Source organism: Impatiens glandulifera, chromosome 1 (assembly GCF_907164915.1).
Source record: "Impatiens glandulifera chromosome 1, dImpGla2.1, whole genome shotgun sequence".
NCBI classification, from domain to species: domain Eukaryota; kingdom Viridiplantae; phylum Streptophyta; class Magnoliopsida; order Ericales; family Balsaminaceae; genus Impatiens; species Impatiens glandulifera.
The window spans coordinates 135,144,673-135,161,019 of record NC_061862.1 but is presented as its reverse complement, the minus strand read 5'-3'; the positions used below and the strand labels follow the sequence as shown (position 1 = coordinate 135,161,019).

The 16,347-nt window shown below is 31.0% G+C and overlaps 2 protein-coding genes across 3 annotated transcripts; one reads left to right on the top strand and one right to left on the bottom strand.

The window, feature by feature from the left end:
• Nucleotides 1–1,634: 1,634 nt before the first annotated feature.
• LOC124938114 (probable RNA-binding protein EIF1AD) lies at nt 1,635–3,532 on the top strand. Its single transcript, XM_047478492.1, has 5 exons — nt 1,635–1,724; nt 1,855–2,067; nt 2,160–2,235; nt 2,526–2,652; nt 3,200–3,532. Exons 2-5 carry the CDS (start codon nt 1,954–1,956, stop codon nt 3,405–3,407), a joined length of 525 nt encoding a protein of 174 aa, XP_047334448.1. The 5' UTR covers nt 1,635–1,724; nt 1,855–1,953; the 3' UTR covers nt 3,408–3,532.
• A 2,723-nt stretch (nt 3,533–6,255) lies between these two features.
• On the bottom strand, nt 6,256–8,111 carry LOC124938097 (L-ascorbate peroxidase 2, cytosolic-like). Of its 2 annotated transcripts, none has more exons than XM_047478474.1 (10): nt 7,999–8,111; nt 7,756–7,887; nt 7,502–7,676; nt 7,367–7,432; nt 7,189–7,237; nt 7,030–7,112; nt 6,871–6,950; nt 6,682–6,784; nt 6,532–6,590; nt 6,256–6,426 (listed from the first exon to the last, which is right to left on the bottom strand). In XM_047478474.1, the coding sequence occupies exons 2-10, from the start codon at nt 7,878–7,880 to the stop codon at nt 6,408–6,410; spliced, it is 759 nt and encodes a 252-aa protein (XP_047334430.1). In that variant the 5' UTR covers nt 7,881–7,887; nt 7,999–8,111; the 3' UTR covers nt 6,256–6,407. The 2 variants fall into 2 exon arrangements, with proteins under 2 accessions (XP_047334430.1, XP_047334437.1); XM_047478481.1 differs by having other exon boundaries at nt 7,756–7,882; nt 7,999–8,035.
• Nucleotides 8,112–16,347: the final 8,236 nt, after the last annotated feature.

The following is a 16,347-nucleotide window of genomic DNA, read 5'->3' as shown; positions in this document are numbered from 1 at the left end:
TCTTAAGAAATTAGATATTGGTGGTTTAAAATATACGAATGAGATGTTGATTGACTGAAATGATCAATTGGGAGATTGGTTGTTGATTTGTTAAAATGGGGGTAAATATGATGAGATGTGAGGTGGGGATTTGTGGTTAATTTTTCGGGATAAGAAGCCGATGATAAAAGGAGATATCGAAGATTAAAATTATATAAATGAGATGTTAATTGACCGAAGTATAAACGTGTGTGTGGTTTATCAATGGGATAAAGGGGCATATGGAAAAATGTGAGTTACAAGATGAGAGGTCGATCGGGAGATTGATGTTTGGTTTGACGAGGGATAAGAGGTGTGTGAAAGTATGTATAAGGTCATGAGATGAGATGTCGATTGAGATTTGGTGGTTGGTTTGTCGGAAGTGGGGAATAATTTAAGTGTTTGGTAACAAATGAGATGTTAGTGGTTAAAAATATATGAATGAGATGAATGATCAAAATGTAAAAGTGTGTGAGGTCACGAGATTATAGGTCGATTATTGATTTGTGAGTTATTTGTTGAAGGGACAAAAAACATATAAAAAAGTGTGAGTCACAAGATAAGATGTCAATTGAGGGATTAGTGTTGGTTTGACGAGGAAAAGAGGTGTGTGTGGTCACGAGATGAGATGTCGATTGAAATTTGATGGTTAGTTTACCGAAGTAGGGGTAAAAAAAGAGGTCGCGGTAATATAAAAGATGATGGTAATAAATGAGATATTAGTGGTTAAAATATATAAATGAGATGTTGATTAATCGAATTGTAAAAGTGTGTGAGGTCAAAAGATTAAAGGTTGATTAAGATTTGTGGATGATTTTCTGAGTGGATAAAGAAAAATATGAAAAAAATTTAGTCACAAGATAAGAGGTCAATTGATAGTAAAAGAGGTCGCGGTAAGGGTAAAAATCCTGATATGAGATGTGAGATTTGTGAGGATAAGAGACTGGTAATAAATGAGATATAAGTGGTTAAAAATAATATGAATGAAATTTTGATTGATCGAAATATGAAAATGTGAGAGCTCACGATATTAGAGTTGATTGAGATTGGTTGATTTGTCAATTGTGATAAAAAAAAAGCATGTGAAAAATGTGGGTGATATGAGGGGGTCAATCACCATATAAGATGTAGATTGTATAATTAGTGGTTGGTTTGTCGAAGCGATGGTAAAAAAAATCACGATAATTGATAAGTGGTCGGTAATAGTGTATAGCACGTCTATCATTACTTTAAATAAAAGCAAAAGGCTTAGTAACTAATGAGATAAATTGTATAATTAATTTGTTTTTACTTAAAAAAAATCAACACTCAAAACAAATTCACTCATACTATTTTACGTCAAAACTGTGGATTTCTTGATATAGCATTAAAAAAAGAAGTATGTTTTTCAAACTTATAGAATTAATTTTTTATTTTAAATATTTAACTAATTTTAAAATATATATTAATATTAATTTTTATAAATTAAAATTAATTATTTAAACTATTTAAGTAATTTAAAAAATATTAAATTACTTAAAAATAGATTTTTAATTAAAATAAAATTTTCATTAAACTTAATTTAATTTTAATTGAGTAATAAAGTTCCTTCTACAAAATCAGAATGCCAATAAGCCCTAAAATCTCTTTGGTTTCTTCTTCCCCGAACGAACAACGGCGGCACAAACCATTACCGGCGGCTTCCTCTCTCACAAAGAAGATACGCAGTAAGTCTATGTCGGATTTTGAATTAATGGATACTACTTTGTAGAGAATCTATCCTATCTTCTTCATCAAGATATCTGCTTGAAACCCTTCTTCCAAACTTGTTTCATCATTAATTGCTCTATTATGCAGATTTTGGCCTGTCTCTGCCTTCAAACACCGACATTTATCTAACTTTCCATTGTTGAAATCTATCAAAGCAATTGGGAAAACCGTGTCAAGTGAATTGCCATGAAAGGAGGAAGAAAGAATCTGAAGCAAGCAGCTCAGCAGGAGGATTTCACTCTTCAACAAGGCCAGAGCATAATGCAAGTCGTCTCACTTCGAGGTTCCAATCTCATTGAGGTACTCTCCTTCTTCTCTTTCAATGGTTTTAGGGTTTATTTGGTCTTTTGCAAATTGATCAAATAGTTGATTATTCTTTATATGTATAAAAGGTAATGGATGATAAAGGTGATAAAGCTCTAGCACGGTTTCCAGCTAAATTTTTCAAGAGCATGTGGACAAAGATAGGTTTGTTTTTATATCATACTCTGGCCACAATATTAGTGTTCCTTCATCTTATATCATTCTTTTGGCTAAGAAATTATCAAACAAATTGGACGAAGATGTGACCTAATTGTTCGATTAGTTAGATTAGATGTCAATGATCTAGAATTGTGGCTTCAAATGATATCCAAGTCTGTTCTTTCTAAATATTGTCTTTCAAGGTTCTTAAGTTATTTATTCGCTTTGAACCATTATTATATATTGTGGCTGAATTTAGAAGTGGATTTTTGCATTGCCATCTTACCAATAATCAGGGAACTTTGTTGTTGTTGATGAAAGTGGAAGAGAGGAGGCAATTGAATCGGGTGGAAAAGTTTCGTGCGTTGTTTCTCAAGTCCTATTTCATGAACAAGTCCGAAATCTTAAAAACGCTCCAGCATGGTGCGTCATCATAATATTTTCTCTTCTTTTCCTGTTTCTTTGTTCTTTCTTTCTTAGCTTTCTAAATTTTGGACTTCGAACCTTTCATATTAGGAAAAAGAAAAAAGGGGTTTTTAAGCATCTTAATATCATTCCAATGTTGCATCTTTTGTGATTGGCCTCTATTAAACTAGTTCATCTTACTTCAACTTACATCAAAAGCTCGGTTTGCTTTCTGCACTTCTCAAAATGGCTCAAATTACTTCGTTTTTTTGTCAACTCATACACTATTTTTTAAGCTATTTAATCCAATTCTTGGCTAAAATATTTCCTTTCTAAAATGCCAAGACAAAAAATGACAGTGTTAAGTAACTAGAGCCAGAAAGCTTGCTTTTGATTCAAGTTGAGGAAGGAAAATGAACTTATTTCCTTCATATTATTTCCCAAAGATTTCATATGCCTCAGTTGCATATGAACTATGAAAAACAGACATTTCTTCAAATTTGTTTCTTAATAGCTTGTAGAAAAAAACTTCATGCTTATGCTTGATGTTTCGTCTATGATGCAGGCCAGAAGTATTCAAACCGAAAGATACAAAAAATGCTAGCATAGAACAAACTACATTGTTGCAGGTAGATGAAGAATTGAAATCAAGTGATAATGAAGAAGACAGCGATGATGATGACGATCTCCCTCCATTGGAAGCCAATACAAATAGGTGGAGGCCACCAGTGTGGAAATCAGATAGCGAAACAGATAGCGAAAAAGAATCTTAGATTTTGTATGGATAAAGGTATATTTCTTCAAGCTTATGGCTGTTCCTTGGATAATGTTATTCATTAATAATCTTATCAGTTATAATGTTTCCTTCTCAATTGAAAACTGTTTTTTATGTTTTTCATCATCCTCCCATCTATTAGGTTACTATGATCATCATCATCATCAACTGAATGATGACTCAATTAATTCAATCTTGAGGTGCTTTCATTCTCATGATCTTCTTTACATGATGATGATAATGAATAATGGTCACATGGAAACTACATTACTGTCCAATCTTGACTGATCTTCATTTTGAATTTATTGGAATCTTTATTCATTCTTGTAAGCTAAGTAAGGGAAATTTGAGCAGACGACCCTACGGTGAAATGAGGAAAGTGAGGGTGGATAATTTAAATAACGCTGGTGACCCTCTTTTTTTTAATGACAATTGTACCTTTGCGTAACGCAACTCCAGTTGCGCGACGCAACCGGATTTTTTTTTTCGTCTCGCGATTGCGTAACGCTACTGGTGCATTTTCGTCTAAAAAATTTCATAATTAAAATTTTTTGAAAAATAAAAAAATAAAAAATTGCGTCACGCAACCTGATGATGGGTGACGCAATAGGGACATTTTCGTCAGAAAAAAAAAAAGGGGGTCACCAGCACTATTTAATTTATTCACTCTCACCAAACGCAATTCACCCTGTTTTTAGAGTTATATTTGCTCAAATTCCCCCTAGTTAAAGCATGACTAAAAAAGTACATTAAAGATTAGAGCATATTTTTTACATTTAAATTACAATCTAAAAGAAAAAAGCTTTACATATATTTTGTTTGAGAATAGGATACTCTAAATTAGGGTCTTGCCTCTTTGAGGATGATAAAAAGCTCTAATAACTTGTTATTTCACATTTATGCAAATTAGTTAAAACTTGAAAATGTGGGTCTAAAGTTTGTTTATTAAATCATAATTATTAATTAAACTAGGAGAATATTTGTGTGATGCACCGTTTTAAAACCAAAAAAAAAAATACTTCAAATTAAGTTCATAAAATAAACTTCCAAAAAGTTATATTGTTTTATTAATCTATAAAAAAACGATGAAAAAAAGGTTTAATGTTAATAAATTAAACATTTATTATAATAGGTCGGTAATCATTTTATTTAAACTCTAAATATAATTATTCTTTTGTTTATTTAAACTATTATTTTATTTATTTATTTACTTTTATGTGGAAAATTTATTCTTTTGTTCAAAATATCAAAAAGTAAACAATAAAACAGATTTTATAATTAACCCTATAACTAATTCTCTAATCAGAATTTATGAGATTGATAATTTAATGAGGTTGACATAAGTTTTTCTGAAATTTTCAATTAAGAATATATTTCACGAATAGATGTATGAAAAATGATTATCGTGGTAAGGGATTATTTTGCCTTTTAAACGGAGTCAGTCAATCTAAAAACAACAACAAAATTTCATATTTTAAAAAAGAAAGATTGCTTCTGATTGTTATCCATTCGCTTTGAAGCTAGGATTTAGTTGAAGTTTAAGGGTCTATTTCACCATTTCTGCGACACAGAATCACTATATAAATTTTTTTATTTTAAAACTTAAGAATTTGAAATTAATTTTTCTTTCATCCTTCTACCTTTAATTTTAATTTTTTTAAATACAAAATACTAAAATAATATATCAAATATTTTATCAATTTTTTTTCATATTTAAAGGTTACATAAATTTTGGAATATACAATGAGTTACTTTACTTCATCTTTAATCTATTTTGATTTTTTGATTTTTTTTCTAAATTATTTTAAAATAAATTAGTACAATATTTATTTCAAATAATTTTATTTGTTTGTTTTTGACCATTTCCTTAATTAATTTATTTTAATTATCATAATAATTAATCTAATTAATTGTTTTAATTAGGTTTTGAGTTTGGAATTAATTATTTTAATTTTATTTATTTGGAAAAAAATTCAAATAATTATTTTAATATTATAAATTGTTATATACATTTTTAATTCTTACCATTGTAATTACCATCCTAAATGCAGGAAAAATGATCATTAAAATAGATTAAAATAGGGTGATCATTTCACTTTGGGAATCAGTTCAAATGGTCAAGAAATTTGACCATGACAGAGTTCTATCAAAGTTGTTCTTATCCTTTCGGCGATCGCACCAAAGACGAAGGCAGCAGGCAAAACGACGTTTATACAGATTCATAAAAAATTGATAAAATTTATATTTATCCACTCGTTTTATTCATAATTTTTACGATTTTTGTAAGGTAACCCAAAGTTAAACTTTTAATCTGATCTTGACAATGCTAAGAGCCACATGTATCACTATCTAATCTGCACTAAGCAGAAAGAGATGAAGTATCCATGCCCCCTTTATAACTTCAGGCGTAGAATTTATTGAGTTTACTGGGCTATAAGAGTTTGTATCCAAATTCCACTTAAAAGCTTAATACAAGTCTATACTGTTTTTTAAATTGAAACACTAGTTATTATTAAACATTGTTTTAAGATATAGTCAATAACATTAGCCTATGACCATTTGATAATAAATAATATCACATAAGTTTGCCTATAACCAAAAGCTTTAGTCACCCAACAAGTTAAAATATTAAATAATAATAAATAATAAAAAGCTTTAAAGATGTACTACCTCCATCAATAAAGCATTAATCTTATCATAATCTACACAATCCCAATAAAGAGTGGATTAATTATTTTATTACTATTACTATTATATATAGATTGAACAATCAAATAGTTCTTATTTATTTTTACAACATCAATTCTAAATTTAACTCTAGAAAACTTTTAAACTTAACAAGCATGACACTCAACTTTGGTTTATTATTGAAAGATACAAAAGGAAAGCTTACTTATGTAGAATATGATAACACTGCTTATGAAATGGACATATTACTCAACTTAAAAGGAAACATAGCAACAATTGACATTCCACGAACTCGAGTTCTCTTGCTTTTTTATTGACCTTCCGCAAATCTAAAACCAACAACAAACCATTAAGGATCTAAGATTGATTGCAAGCGATTCAACAATGTTTATAGAAAAGGCAAAACAAACATGGTTGTTGTGTACTAAACTCACCCAAGTTCAGAGAGTTTTAAATGAGCTTCAGCATAATCTGTAAAAAAAGCATCTTCATCCTGAACCCAAAACAAACAAACAAAAGTTAGGCAGTTTTAGAACATTTACATGAAATGATTCATCTAGGATAAAAGATAAAAAGGTACAAACTTCAGCATATTTCTCAACAAAAGGCCGAAAAACTGGATCCTCCAAAAGAGCTTTGTCAGATGGCAACTGGATTAAACCTTCTTTCTCACCACTAATTAGTTCTCTGTTATGAAGTTGGAGAATATCAAATGAGAATTAAATTGGTCCAAATGAAATAATAAGCTGATATATGTGTTATGGTAATAGTACTTGAAATACGAGTTGTCGAAGATAAGAGGATTTCTAGTCCAAGCTCCTTCAAATCCCGATCTTTCTTTGTGACACCTTCCCTGCAAACCAACCAACCAAACTATCAGTAAATGTTATTTGACAAATCATATTCCAATCCACTTCTGATTGAAATTATACCAGAGTGTGACCACCAGATAAGGCAACAATATCTCTATCACTAAGTCCCATATGACCAAATACCTCCCTTAAATGGTTAACTCCTGAATGAAATTGGTCCAATATGAAATTCAGTAATTTAAGAAAAATGAATGATAATGTTGTATCAAGGCCACCCACCTTTTTTGGCATCAGGTAATCTGCCTTCTGGAGGTGGTTCAGATAAGTCCTGACAAATATGTTCACATATGAAGATTCTATTATCTTGAGGTCAAAGAGAAGTTTTGAATGTTCACATATGAAGATTCTATTATTGAATCATGATCAGCAATATACAAAAATATGAATCCTCACTAACAGGTCTTCCAGGATGAAAAGGAATATCTGGACCTCCAGTGACTTCTACAGCAACAACTCCTGCCAACTATAATCGGTATCACACAAGATAAGAACACCCCACAAGCTTATATATCTTAATACACCAAGAGCTTACCTGATAGAAATCTGCATAAGTTAAGATTGGAAACTGTTCCTTGATTGGATCAAGCAACCTAATTGCAATATCCAGACCATTATTTGCTTCATGAGCAAGCTCAGATGGATGCTTGATCGTGCCAAATGGACCTCCTGACTTTGTTTTCACATCATAGGTCCCAGCAGAATGCCATCTATGATCATCATTCATCAATCATGAAATTAAAATACAAGAAGAGAACAAAAACAGAGGTAAAGAGAGGGATTGATTACGCAAGTCGCAGGATGATAGGAGCACAGTGCTTCTCTGCGATCAGTCCTCGGAGCTTTCTCTTGCATTTATCAACACCCTTTTGGTAATCGTTGCTAACAGTTGGATAACATTTCTGCATTTCCATTACTGATCTAACAAAAGTAATAATACACCAAACACCATACCATATCTCATAAGAATTACAGATTCAAACTGATTGATACAAAGAAAAGTACTTTCATCAGTTATAATTCATTACTTACCTGTGCAAATGAAGATTCAATCTGATTGGAAAGCAGAGTATAAAAAAGGTGCTTCGGACGACGAAACCAGAAGGTTCTACATTGTTCAATTCAAACTGCACCGTTGATTTGTCGGTAGCAGTTATTTGGGTTACTTTTAACGATTCAGATCGCCCCTCTAAAGTTATTTTTTATTATTGAATTCAATTTTATTATTTTTCTACAAATTCTCGCAGGTTAAATAAATAGTTCGTAAATACACTTATTTGACATATCAGAAGATCTACTGAATTGGGTGTCCCCTGTTGCGGACCAATCAAAACTCAGCATTATTATTATATTAATAAATTAAAACTGGGTTGAAAGGAAGAAAGAGAACCCGAAACCCGTATTTTATTCCGGGTTCAACAGAAACGGAAATGAGTGAAGCTTCGTTCGCTTCACTCTGTTTTACATGACCATTGAAGAGACAGTCTACACTGTTTTACATAAGGTGTCCATGTAAAACTGATTGATATATATATTCACTCAGGTGAATATAAAATACGTTCATGTAAAAGCAGTTTATATGATAGAAGTGAAACAAACTTCACTTGATATTAAATTTTTAAGATATTTAAATAAATTACTTTAATTATTTTATATGATTATATATTAAATATATATATATATATAAAAAACATGTTCAATTTTTTTTTTAATATATTTAAATAAATTTGTAAAACAAAATATTTTAAAATTTATTTGTAAGATATTTTTAAAAAAAATATTTAAATTATTTTATATTTTATATAATTATATATTAAATATATGTAAATGTTCATGTAAAACCACTAACACATTTATGTAAAAACATTTATACGTTAATGTAAAAGCATTTATGCTTTCATATAAGTCTGCAAAAAAAAAAAAAAAAAAAAAATAAGTGTTAGTGAAGTTTGTTTCACCTAGGTATTTACAACGCTCAAATGAGTGAAACAAGCACTAGGAGGTGAAGCTTGCTTCACTCAATATTTACAGCGCTGATAGAAGTGAAGCAAACTTCAATTGATATTTACATTTGTAAGATATTTAAATTAATTTATTTTAATTATTTTATATGATTATATATTAAATATATATATATATAACAATATATTCAAAAAAATTTGTAATATATTTAAATAAATTTGTAAAACAAAATATTTTTAAATTTATTTATAAGATATTTAAAAAAAATTATTTAAATTATTTTATATTTTATATAATTATATATTAACTATATATAAATGTTCATGTAAAACCATTAACACATTTATGTAAAAATATTTATATGTTCATGTAAAAACATTTATGTCTTCATTAAAGTCTGCAGTTTTATTTGGAAACTAGAAATAACTTAAAAATGTAAATGCTCTGAGAATTCTCAAGACAAATCTAATTATAGAAATTGGAGAAACATAAATCAAATCAGTTTTGTAGATATTTTAAAGAAAATTAGTTTTCTTGTGAAACAACATCAACTATGTTCGTTTTATTTAACAAATCATTGTACTAATACTTACTTGAAAATAATATTTTAACATGGTATTAGGGTTTTGTTTTCGTTCTTAGCGTATAATCATAGTCTTCTTCTACCTCCATCAATGATTATTTAATGGAGGACTCTAGTATACATTTATTTTTTATTCCTCAATTTTATAGTTAATATTTTTAATAAATCTCTAGCATATTGTTATACAAAATCCATATACGAGCTTATTGCAGGAATGAACAATTATGGAGCATTGATATGTTTATCAGGTTTCAAAATTAGTTAATTTCAGATTTTTAATATAATAATAAGGTGATAATAGTTATATTGAAATAATTTGGGCTATTATTATATTTAACCTCTTTTAAACGAAATATTTAATTAGTTTTGAGAAAAAATGTTTTATAATTAAACTTTAAAATTGATTTAAGATTTTAAAATAGATTTTAGTTTATAAATTGGATTTAACAAACTGATTTTATAAATAATATTGACTTTGTCTATTCCTTATACATTATATAATTTTTTAAATCAAATTATTGATTAAGTAGGATCTTTGAAAAATATCAAATATTATTAATCGGTAGGTTAAAGGCATGTCCTATATTAGTGTGTCATTAATATGATAGTTGGAATAAATTCTATAAATATCTTAAATGTATTAACTTGTAATTATCAAGTATTATCTCTCTAGAGTTCTTCTGTACATTGAAGCAATCATCAAGTATTGATTCAAATAAAGTTGACTACTTACTCATTCTCACGAAGATCGTAACTAGTGTCGCACAGATAATTAGTAGAAAGACCGAGTCTATGACACTACGGATAAAAAATGCATCATTCTATAAAAACTTCACTATTATATATATATATATATATATATATATATATATATATATATATATATATATATATATATATATAATAATCTTTTTTAATCACTTATTTCATTTGTTAATTTTGTTTTCCGGATAAATTTTGATTTTAAATATTTGAAATAGCCTCTTTCACTAATTCTTCTTTTTACTAACAATTTATTTATTTCTCTCTTATCTAAAGAGTTTTTTTCTTGGCGGGGAACTACGGGAACTCTTTTCTGTCTTACCCAGCTTTCAAAAAAAATAACTACTCACATTTCCATTACTTTTTTTAAACTACCCACATTCCATCTCTACATTATTAATTAACTCTCTCTCTCTCAACCCATTAATTAACTCTCCTTCTCTCTAAACCCATTAATTAACCCCTCTCTCTCTCTCTCTCAACCCATTAATTAAGAGAAATGATAAATCCAAAAAAAACTTAGCGAAAACAAAGTCACGAATCTTACGTGGTCTTGCCACGTGGCTAGGAGAGAGAAAAACAAAAAAAATAGTATTCACCAATAGAGCTTCATTAGTTCCGGCTACATTTATTTCTCTTCTCCGGCTGCATTTCTTTCTCTCTCTGAAACTTCTCCATGTTATCGTTTTTAAGGATCTAGATTATTTGTTTTTAGTTTTTATAGATCTAGGGTTTAGATTTTACAGATCTATTTATTTATAGATCTAGTCATTTACAAATCTAGTTATTTACAGATCTATTTAAGGATTTATTCAGTTCGTTTTTGTATGATTACAGACTGTTTGAACTTTCAGGAAACCAGCACTGCCGAAGCACCGAACTTGAACAACATAGTAGATGAAGAATTAGACCTGAACAAATCCACCCCTGTTGAACCCAAAAGGTACTTGATTGGTATAAAAAATGTACATTTCAATGTCTCAAAATGTCCTGAAACCATCATTTTAGGTCCAGAAATGATGGTTTTAGAACAAGAAATGATAGTTTTAGGACCAAAGAGGGTCGTTTTTAAACTAGAAAACTGGTTTCAGGACTCAAAAGGGTTGTTTTAAGACCCAAAAGGGTGGTTTCTTATCCCGAAATTATGTTTTCGGGACCCGAAAGGGTGGTTTCTTGTCCCGAAATTATGGTTTCGGGACCTGATTATTTATGGTTAAAAAAAATGCTAGTATCGAAACCCACGAGGGTCGTTTCAGGACACAATAAGAATGTTTCTTGTCCCGAAAGTGTAGTTTCAGGACTTGAAAGGGTGTTTTGGGGACACAATAAGAATGTTTCTTGTCCTGAAACCGTGGTTTCATGTCTCGAAAGTGTGGTTTCGGGACCCGAAATTGTATTTTCGGGACATAATATGAATGTTTCTTGTCCCGAAACCGTGGTTTCATGTCCCGAAAGTGTGGTTTCAGGACCCAAAATGGTGTTTTTGGGACACAATATGAATGTTTCTTGTCCCGAAACTATGGTTTCATGTCTAGAAACTATGGTTTAAGGACCCAAAAGGGTGTTTTCGGGACACAACATGAATGTTTTTTTGTCCCGAAACCGTATTTTTTTTGTCCCGAAACGTGGTTTCTTGTCCTGAAACCACCCTTTCGGGACCTAAAAGTGTGGTTTTAGAACTCGAAAGTGTTGTTTCGGGGCTTGAAAGGGTTGTTTCGGAACGTAGTTTTACGATTACACTTAATTTTTGCATTCACATTCCCAGTGTTGGAATGACATTTTTCTTCGAAGAACAACTTTTTGATATCTACACATCATATGCCCACATAACTAGATTCGGCATTACCAAGTTAGGGAGCAAAAATGTAGGTGGTAAGGGGAAATATTTCAGCATTGGTTGTGCCAAAAGTTCTATGAAAGAATCGAAGACAAAAAATAAGTTTCATCAGCCTAGACAATTAACGAAGACAGATTGTAAAGTAAAGATTAATATTGTTGTTCGGAATGAAAGGAAATATGTGATAACAAGTATTTGTTTTGAGCACAACCATACATTAAGCCCTAAGAGGATACGCCATGTTATATCCTACAAAATAATAGACGAAAATGTAAAGAGAAGATTGAATACAAACGATGAAGCTGGAATAACTGTGGCCAAAACATTTCAATCCCTTGTATTGAAAGTTGGAGGGTATGAAAACATGTCTTTCGATGAGAGAACATGTAGAAATTACGTTACAAAAGCACAAAAGTTGAGGTTAAGGAGTGAAGATATTGAAGTACTCACTAATTATTTCTTAAGAATGCAAATCAGGAATTCAAACTTCTTCTACCTTATTGATTTGGACAAGGAATCCCGAATTAAAAACGTGTTTTGGGCAGATGGTAGGTGTAGGGCTTCCTTTGAAGATTTTCACGATGTTATCTCTTTCGATACAACCTATTTGACAAATCGCTATGACATGTCGTTCGCTCCGTTTGTTGGGGTTAATCATCATGGTCAATCCATTTTACTTGGATGTGGTTTATTGTCAAGTGAAGATTCAAATTCTTTCACTTAGTTGTTTAGAACTTGATTGGAATGTATGGATGGCCGACCTCCAAATGCCATAATCACAGACCAATGTCAATCCATGTCGATTGTAATTGAGAAGGTACTTCCTAAAACTCATCATCGATTTTATTTGTGGCATATAATGAAGAAACTTCCTATAAAACTTAGAAGCCATACTAAATACCATCTAATAAAGAAGAGGCTGAAAAATATAGTATACAACTCCATTAATATTCAACAATGCGAAGAGGATAGGAATAGACTAATAGAAGATTATCAGTTGAAAGATAACGTTTGGTTGAAATCTTTGTTTTTGGAAAGATCTAAATGGATACCTATTTATGTGAAAGGACAATTTTGGGTCGGGATGTCAACATCTCAACGGAATGAAAGTATGAATGCCTTATTTGATGACTACGTGCAGTCCAAAACATCCCTCAAACAATTTGTCGAGCAATATGATAGGGCTCTGTTGAGAAATATCGAGAGAGAAAAGAAATTGGATTTTCAATCGTTTAATTCTTTGATACCAACTGTCAATGAATTTTCCTTTGAAAGACAATACCAAACTTTCTACACTCCAGATATATTTAGATTGGTTCAAGAAGAAGTTAGAGGGTTGATGTTGTGCGACATCTCAGTCATTAAAGAGGAAGGGACAACTAATATATTTAGAATTGAGGAAATCATTTTGGGGGTTAATTAAGAACATGTAAGAGATGTTTCTTACAAAGTCAATTATACCGAAATGGATTGTAATGTGAAATGTCAATGTCAATTATTTGAGTTCAGAGGTATTTTGTGTAGACATATCATGGCTGTGTTGAAAAAAATAAGGGTGAATGAGGTACCAATGTATTATATAATGGACCATTGGCGTAAAGATATTAAGCGTGGGTATCAAAATATCACCAACATTTATGATTCAGATATGTCCGTGGAAGAAAAAAAAACGTCAAAATAGTCTAACTCGATTGATGCAAGAGGTTCAACAACTTGGAGTAAAATCTGAAGTCAATTGTTCTTTTTGGATGAACGGAATAAAAGGCTTGATGGAACAGTTTATGTCACTTAATCATGGAAGCACAGAAGCATCTAAAGAAAAAATACAGAAGCATCTCCATCTCTATCACCATTTCCATCTCCCACTACATCCATTTTGATACACTCTCCTAACAAAGTTAGAAGTCGAGAACGACCACCAACAAAGAGGAAACAATCTTTAATTGAGAAAATCCCCAAGACGTCGAGATCAAAAAAGAAGGGAAATACGGCAACAACATCTATAGTTTTGGATTCAACACAAGAACAACAACAATGAAATGATCCATTTTCGACTCAATTATCATTCACATCACTTTTATCCTCTCAAATATATGTCGAAGATAATGCGTGTGGGGATAACATTCAACGAAGATAGTATTTATATGATCATGTTGTAACTTTGAATATTTTTAAGTTTTTGTCATATTTTTAACTTTGAATATATTTTGTCATGTGGTTTTGGGACCAGATAAGTTGGTTTCAGGACTAGAAATATTGGTTTCGGGACCAAAAAGGTTGGTTTCAGGACAATAATGGTGGGTTTCGGGACCAGAAAGGGTGTTTTCAGGACCCGAAACGGTGGTTACGAGACCTAAAATGAGTGGTTTCGGGACCTAAAACTAGTAGTTTCAGGATCCCAAAAGGTTGGTTTCAAGACCCAAAAGTTTGGTTTCTTGTCCCGAAAGGTTGGTTTCTTGTCCTGAAGGGTGGTTTTTTAACATTTTGTCACAAAATCGAAAAGAATAGAAGACTAGAAAAACGAATATAATTGAATATGATTGAAGACTATAAAATACAACAATTTACTAAAAATTAAAAAATACAACAATGTACTACTTATTTAAATACAGGAGAATCTTCTTTTATAATTTCTAAATATTTCCTAAAGATATTGTTCAAATTTTTGTTTAAATTTGAACGAACGATGAATGCACAGAATTTGACTCATAAAGCTTCAAGCATTCCCCTTGCCTAAAAAATAATAATTCAGTAGTTTAGTAAAGAATTATAAAACAATAAAAATGTGAAATACGTAACTTACATTTGTTTTGGTTAGACCACAATCCCACTTTCACTAGTAAAAAAGTGCAATTAACTAGCAAACATAGCGATTGGTATTATGAACAATCGCTACTCCAGTTGTAATGGTGATTGGATAGAAATTCAATCGCAACTACCGTCTTAATGGCGATCGGTGGAGAAACCAATCGCTACTAGCTTGAAATAGACAATTAATTTAACATAATCGCGATCGGTATGTATTCAATCGCCAATTATTAAGTGATAGTAGCGATTGGTAATAAAACCAATCGCTTTTCCTATTCTGCTCAAGGTTCTCCTAATGCTTCAGTCTGTATATTCAACCCTTCTTTATATCGATTGCTCAAGTTGTCCCAACATCGAATGAGTATCTCCCAACTGCATATAACCAGAAAAAGCCGCTACAATAGCCCTCTCAAGAACCGGAATCGCCTCATCAAACCTTCCCAAACTACAATAAATCGCCGCCACAACGTACAAACTCATTGCAAAATCCAAACTCGGCTCACCATCAACAGTACACCTCTCAAACGACCTCGCCGCTCGCAATGCGTAATCCAACACCTTACTCAGTCCATCACCTGACCAATGCCTTACTCGGTCAAGATTATCAAGCGAAGTCTCATCAATTAAAGGCTTCTCAGGCGATTTCTTCTTTCCCGATCCATGATCCGGCGACGGTTTTGCACGAAAAGTCGATGGAGAAGGCGATGCAGGTCTTCTAGGCATCGGCGATGCAGATTTCGTGTTCAATGATTCAGATCTCTCGGAAGCAGAGCCGATCTTATGACTGTCATCGGAAACTGCAATTCATAGAGGTGGAACTTCTGATGGTGTCTTCACTGATACTAAACCTGGCATGATTCAACACTCTAAAGACTACAAATGCTACAGAATGATAGAAATATACCTTTCGATTCTTTTCACGGTAAATTATGCACCAAAAATGTAGATATGGTTTGCCACAAGGAACATGAATACTTTGCCACAAGTCCTGACTATTCACACTTGACCAGTAAAATGGGTTCAGAATATCTTGCAAAGCTTCTCTCAATGGTAAATTTTGTTTGTTCCTTTTTGAAGCTTTTTGTTGTATTAATAACCTAGCATTCTGATGTATGCTGGATACAACTTGTCAATAATTGGAAAAAGAACTTAGAGCTTGGTTGAGGAAGGTTGTTTTTTAAAAAAATCAGATTTAAAAGAAAAACTATCCGTTAAGGAATTATTATACATTCTAGTTTCAAATATTATTTTATAAAATTATTATTATTAATATTTTATAATTATATAAGTTAAATTATATATACAATAATTATATATTATTTATTTTTTTTAATTTTAATATAATATTAATAGTAAGAAAATTCATTTTAATATAATATTAATAGTAAGAAACTTAACAGATTATTAGAATTTTTCTTTTACAAATATT

What these genes read in the sequence shown, in the direction of transcription:
- LOC124938114 (XM_047478492.1), top strand. Translation starts at nt 1,954, where the DNA reads ATGAAAGGAGGAAGAAAGAATCTGAAGCAAGCAGCTCAGCAGGAGGAT. An exon ending in GAGGTTCCAATCTCATTGAG is followed by an intron (nt 2,068 to 2,159) that starts GTACTCTCCTTC and finishes TATGTATAAAAG; the next exon opens with GTAATGGATGATAAAGGTGA. An exon ending in CTTAAAAACGCTCCAGCATG is followed by an intron (nt 2,653 to 3,199) that starts GTGCGTCATCAT and finishes TCTATGATGCAG; the next exon opens with GCCAGAAGTATTCAAACCGA.
- LOC124938097 (XM_047478474.1), bottom strand. Translation starts at nt 7,880, where the DNA reads ATGGAAATGCAGAAATGTTATCCAACTGTTAGCAACGATTACCAAAAG. An exon ending in CTTATGCAGATTTCTATCAG is followed by an intron (nt 7,433 to 7,501) that starts GTAAGCTCTTGG and finishes TACCGATTATAG; the next exon opens with TTGGCAGGAGTTGTTGCTGT. An exon ending in ATTACCTGATGCCAAAAAAG is followed by an intron (nt 7,113 to 7,188) that starts GTGGGTGGCCTT and finishes AATTTCATTCAG; the next exon opens with GAGTTAACCATTTAAGGGAG.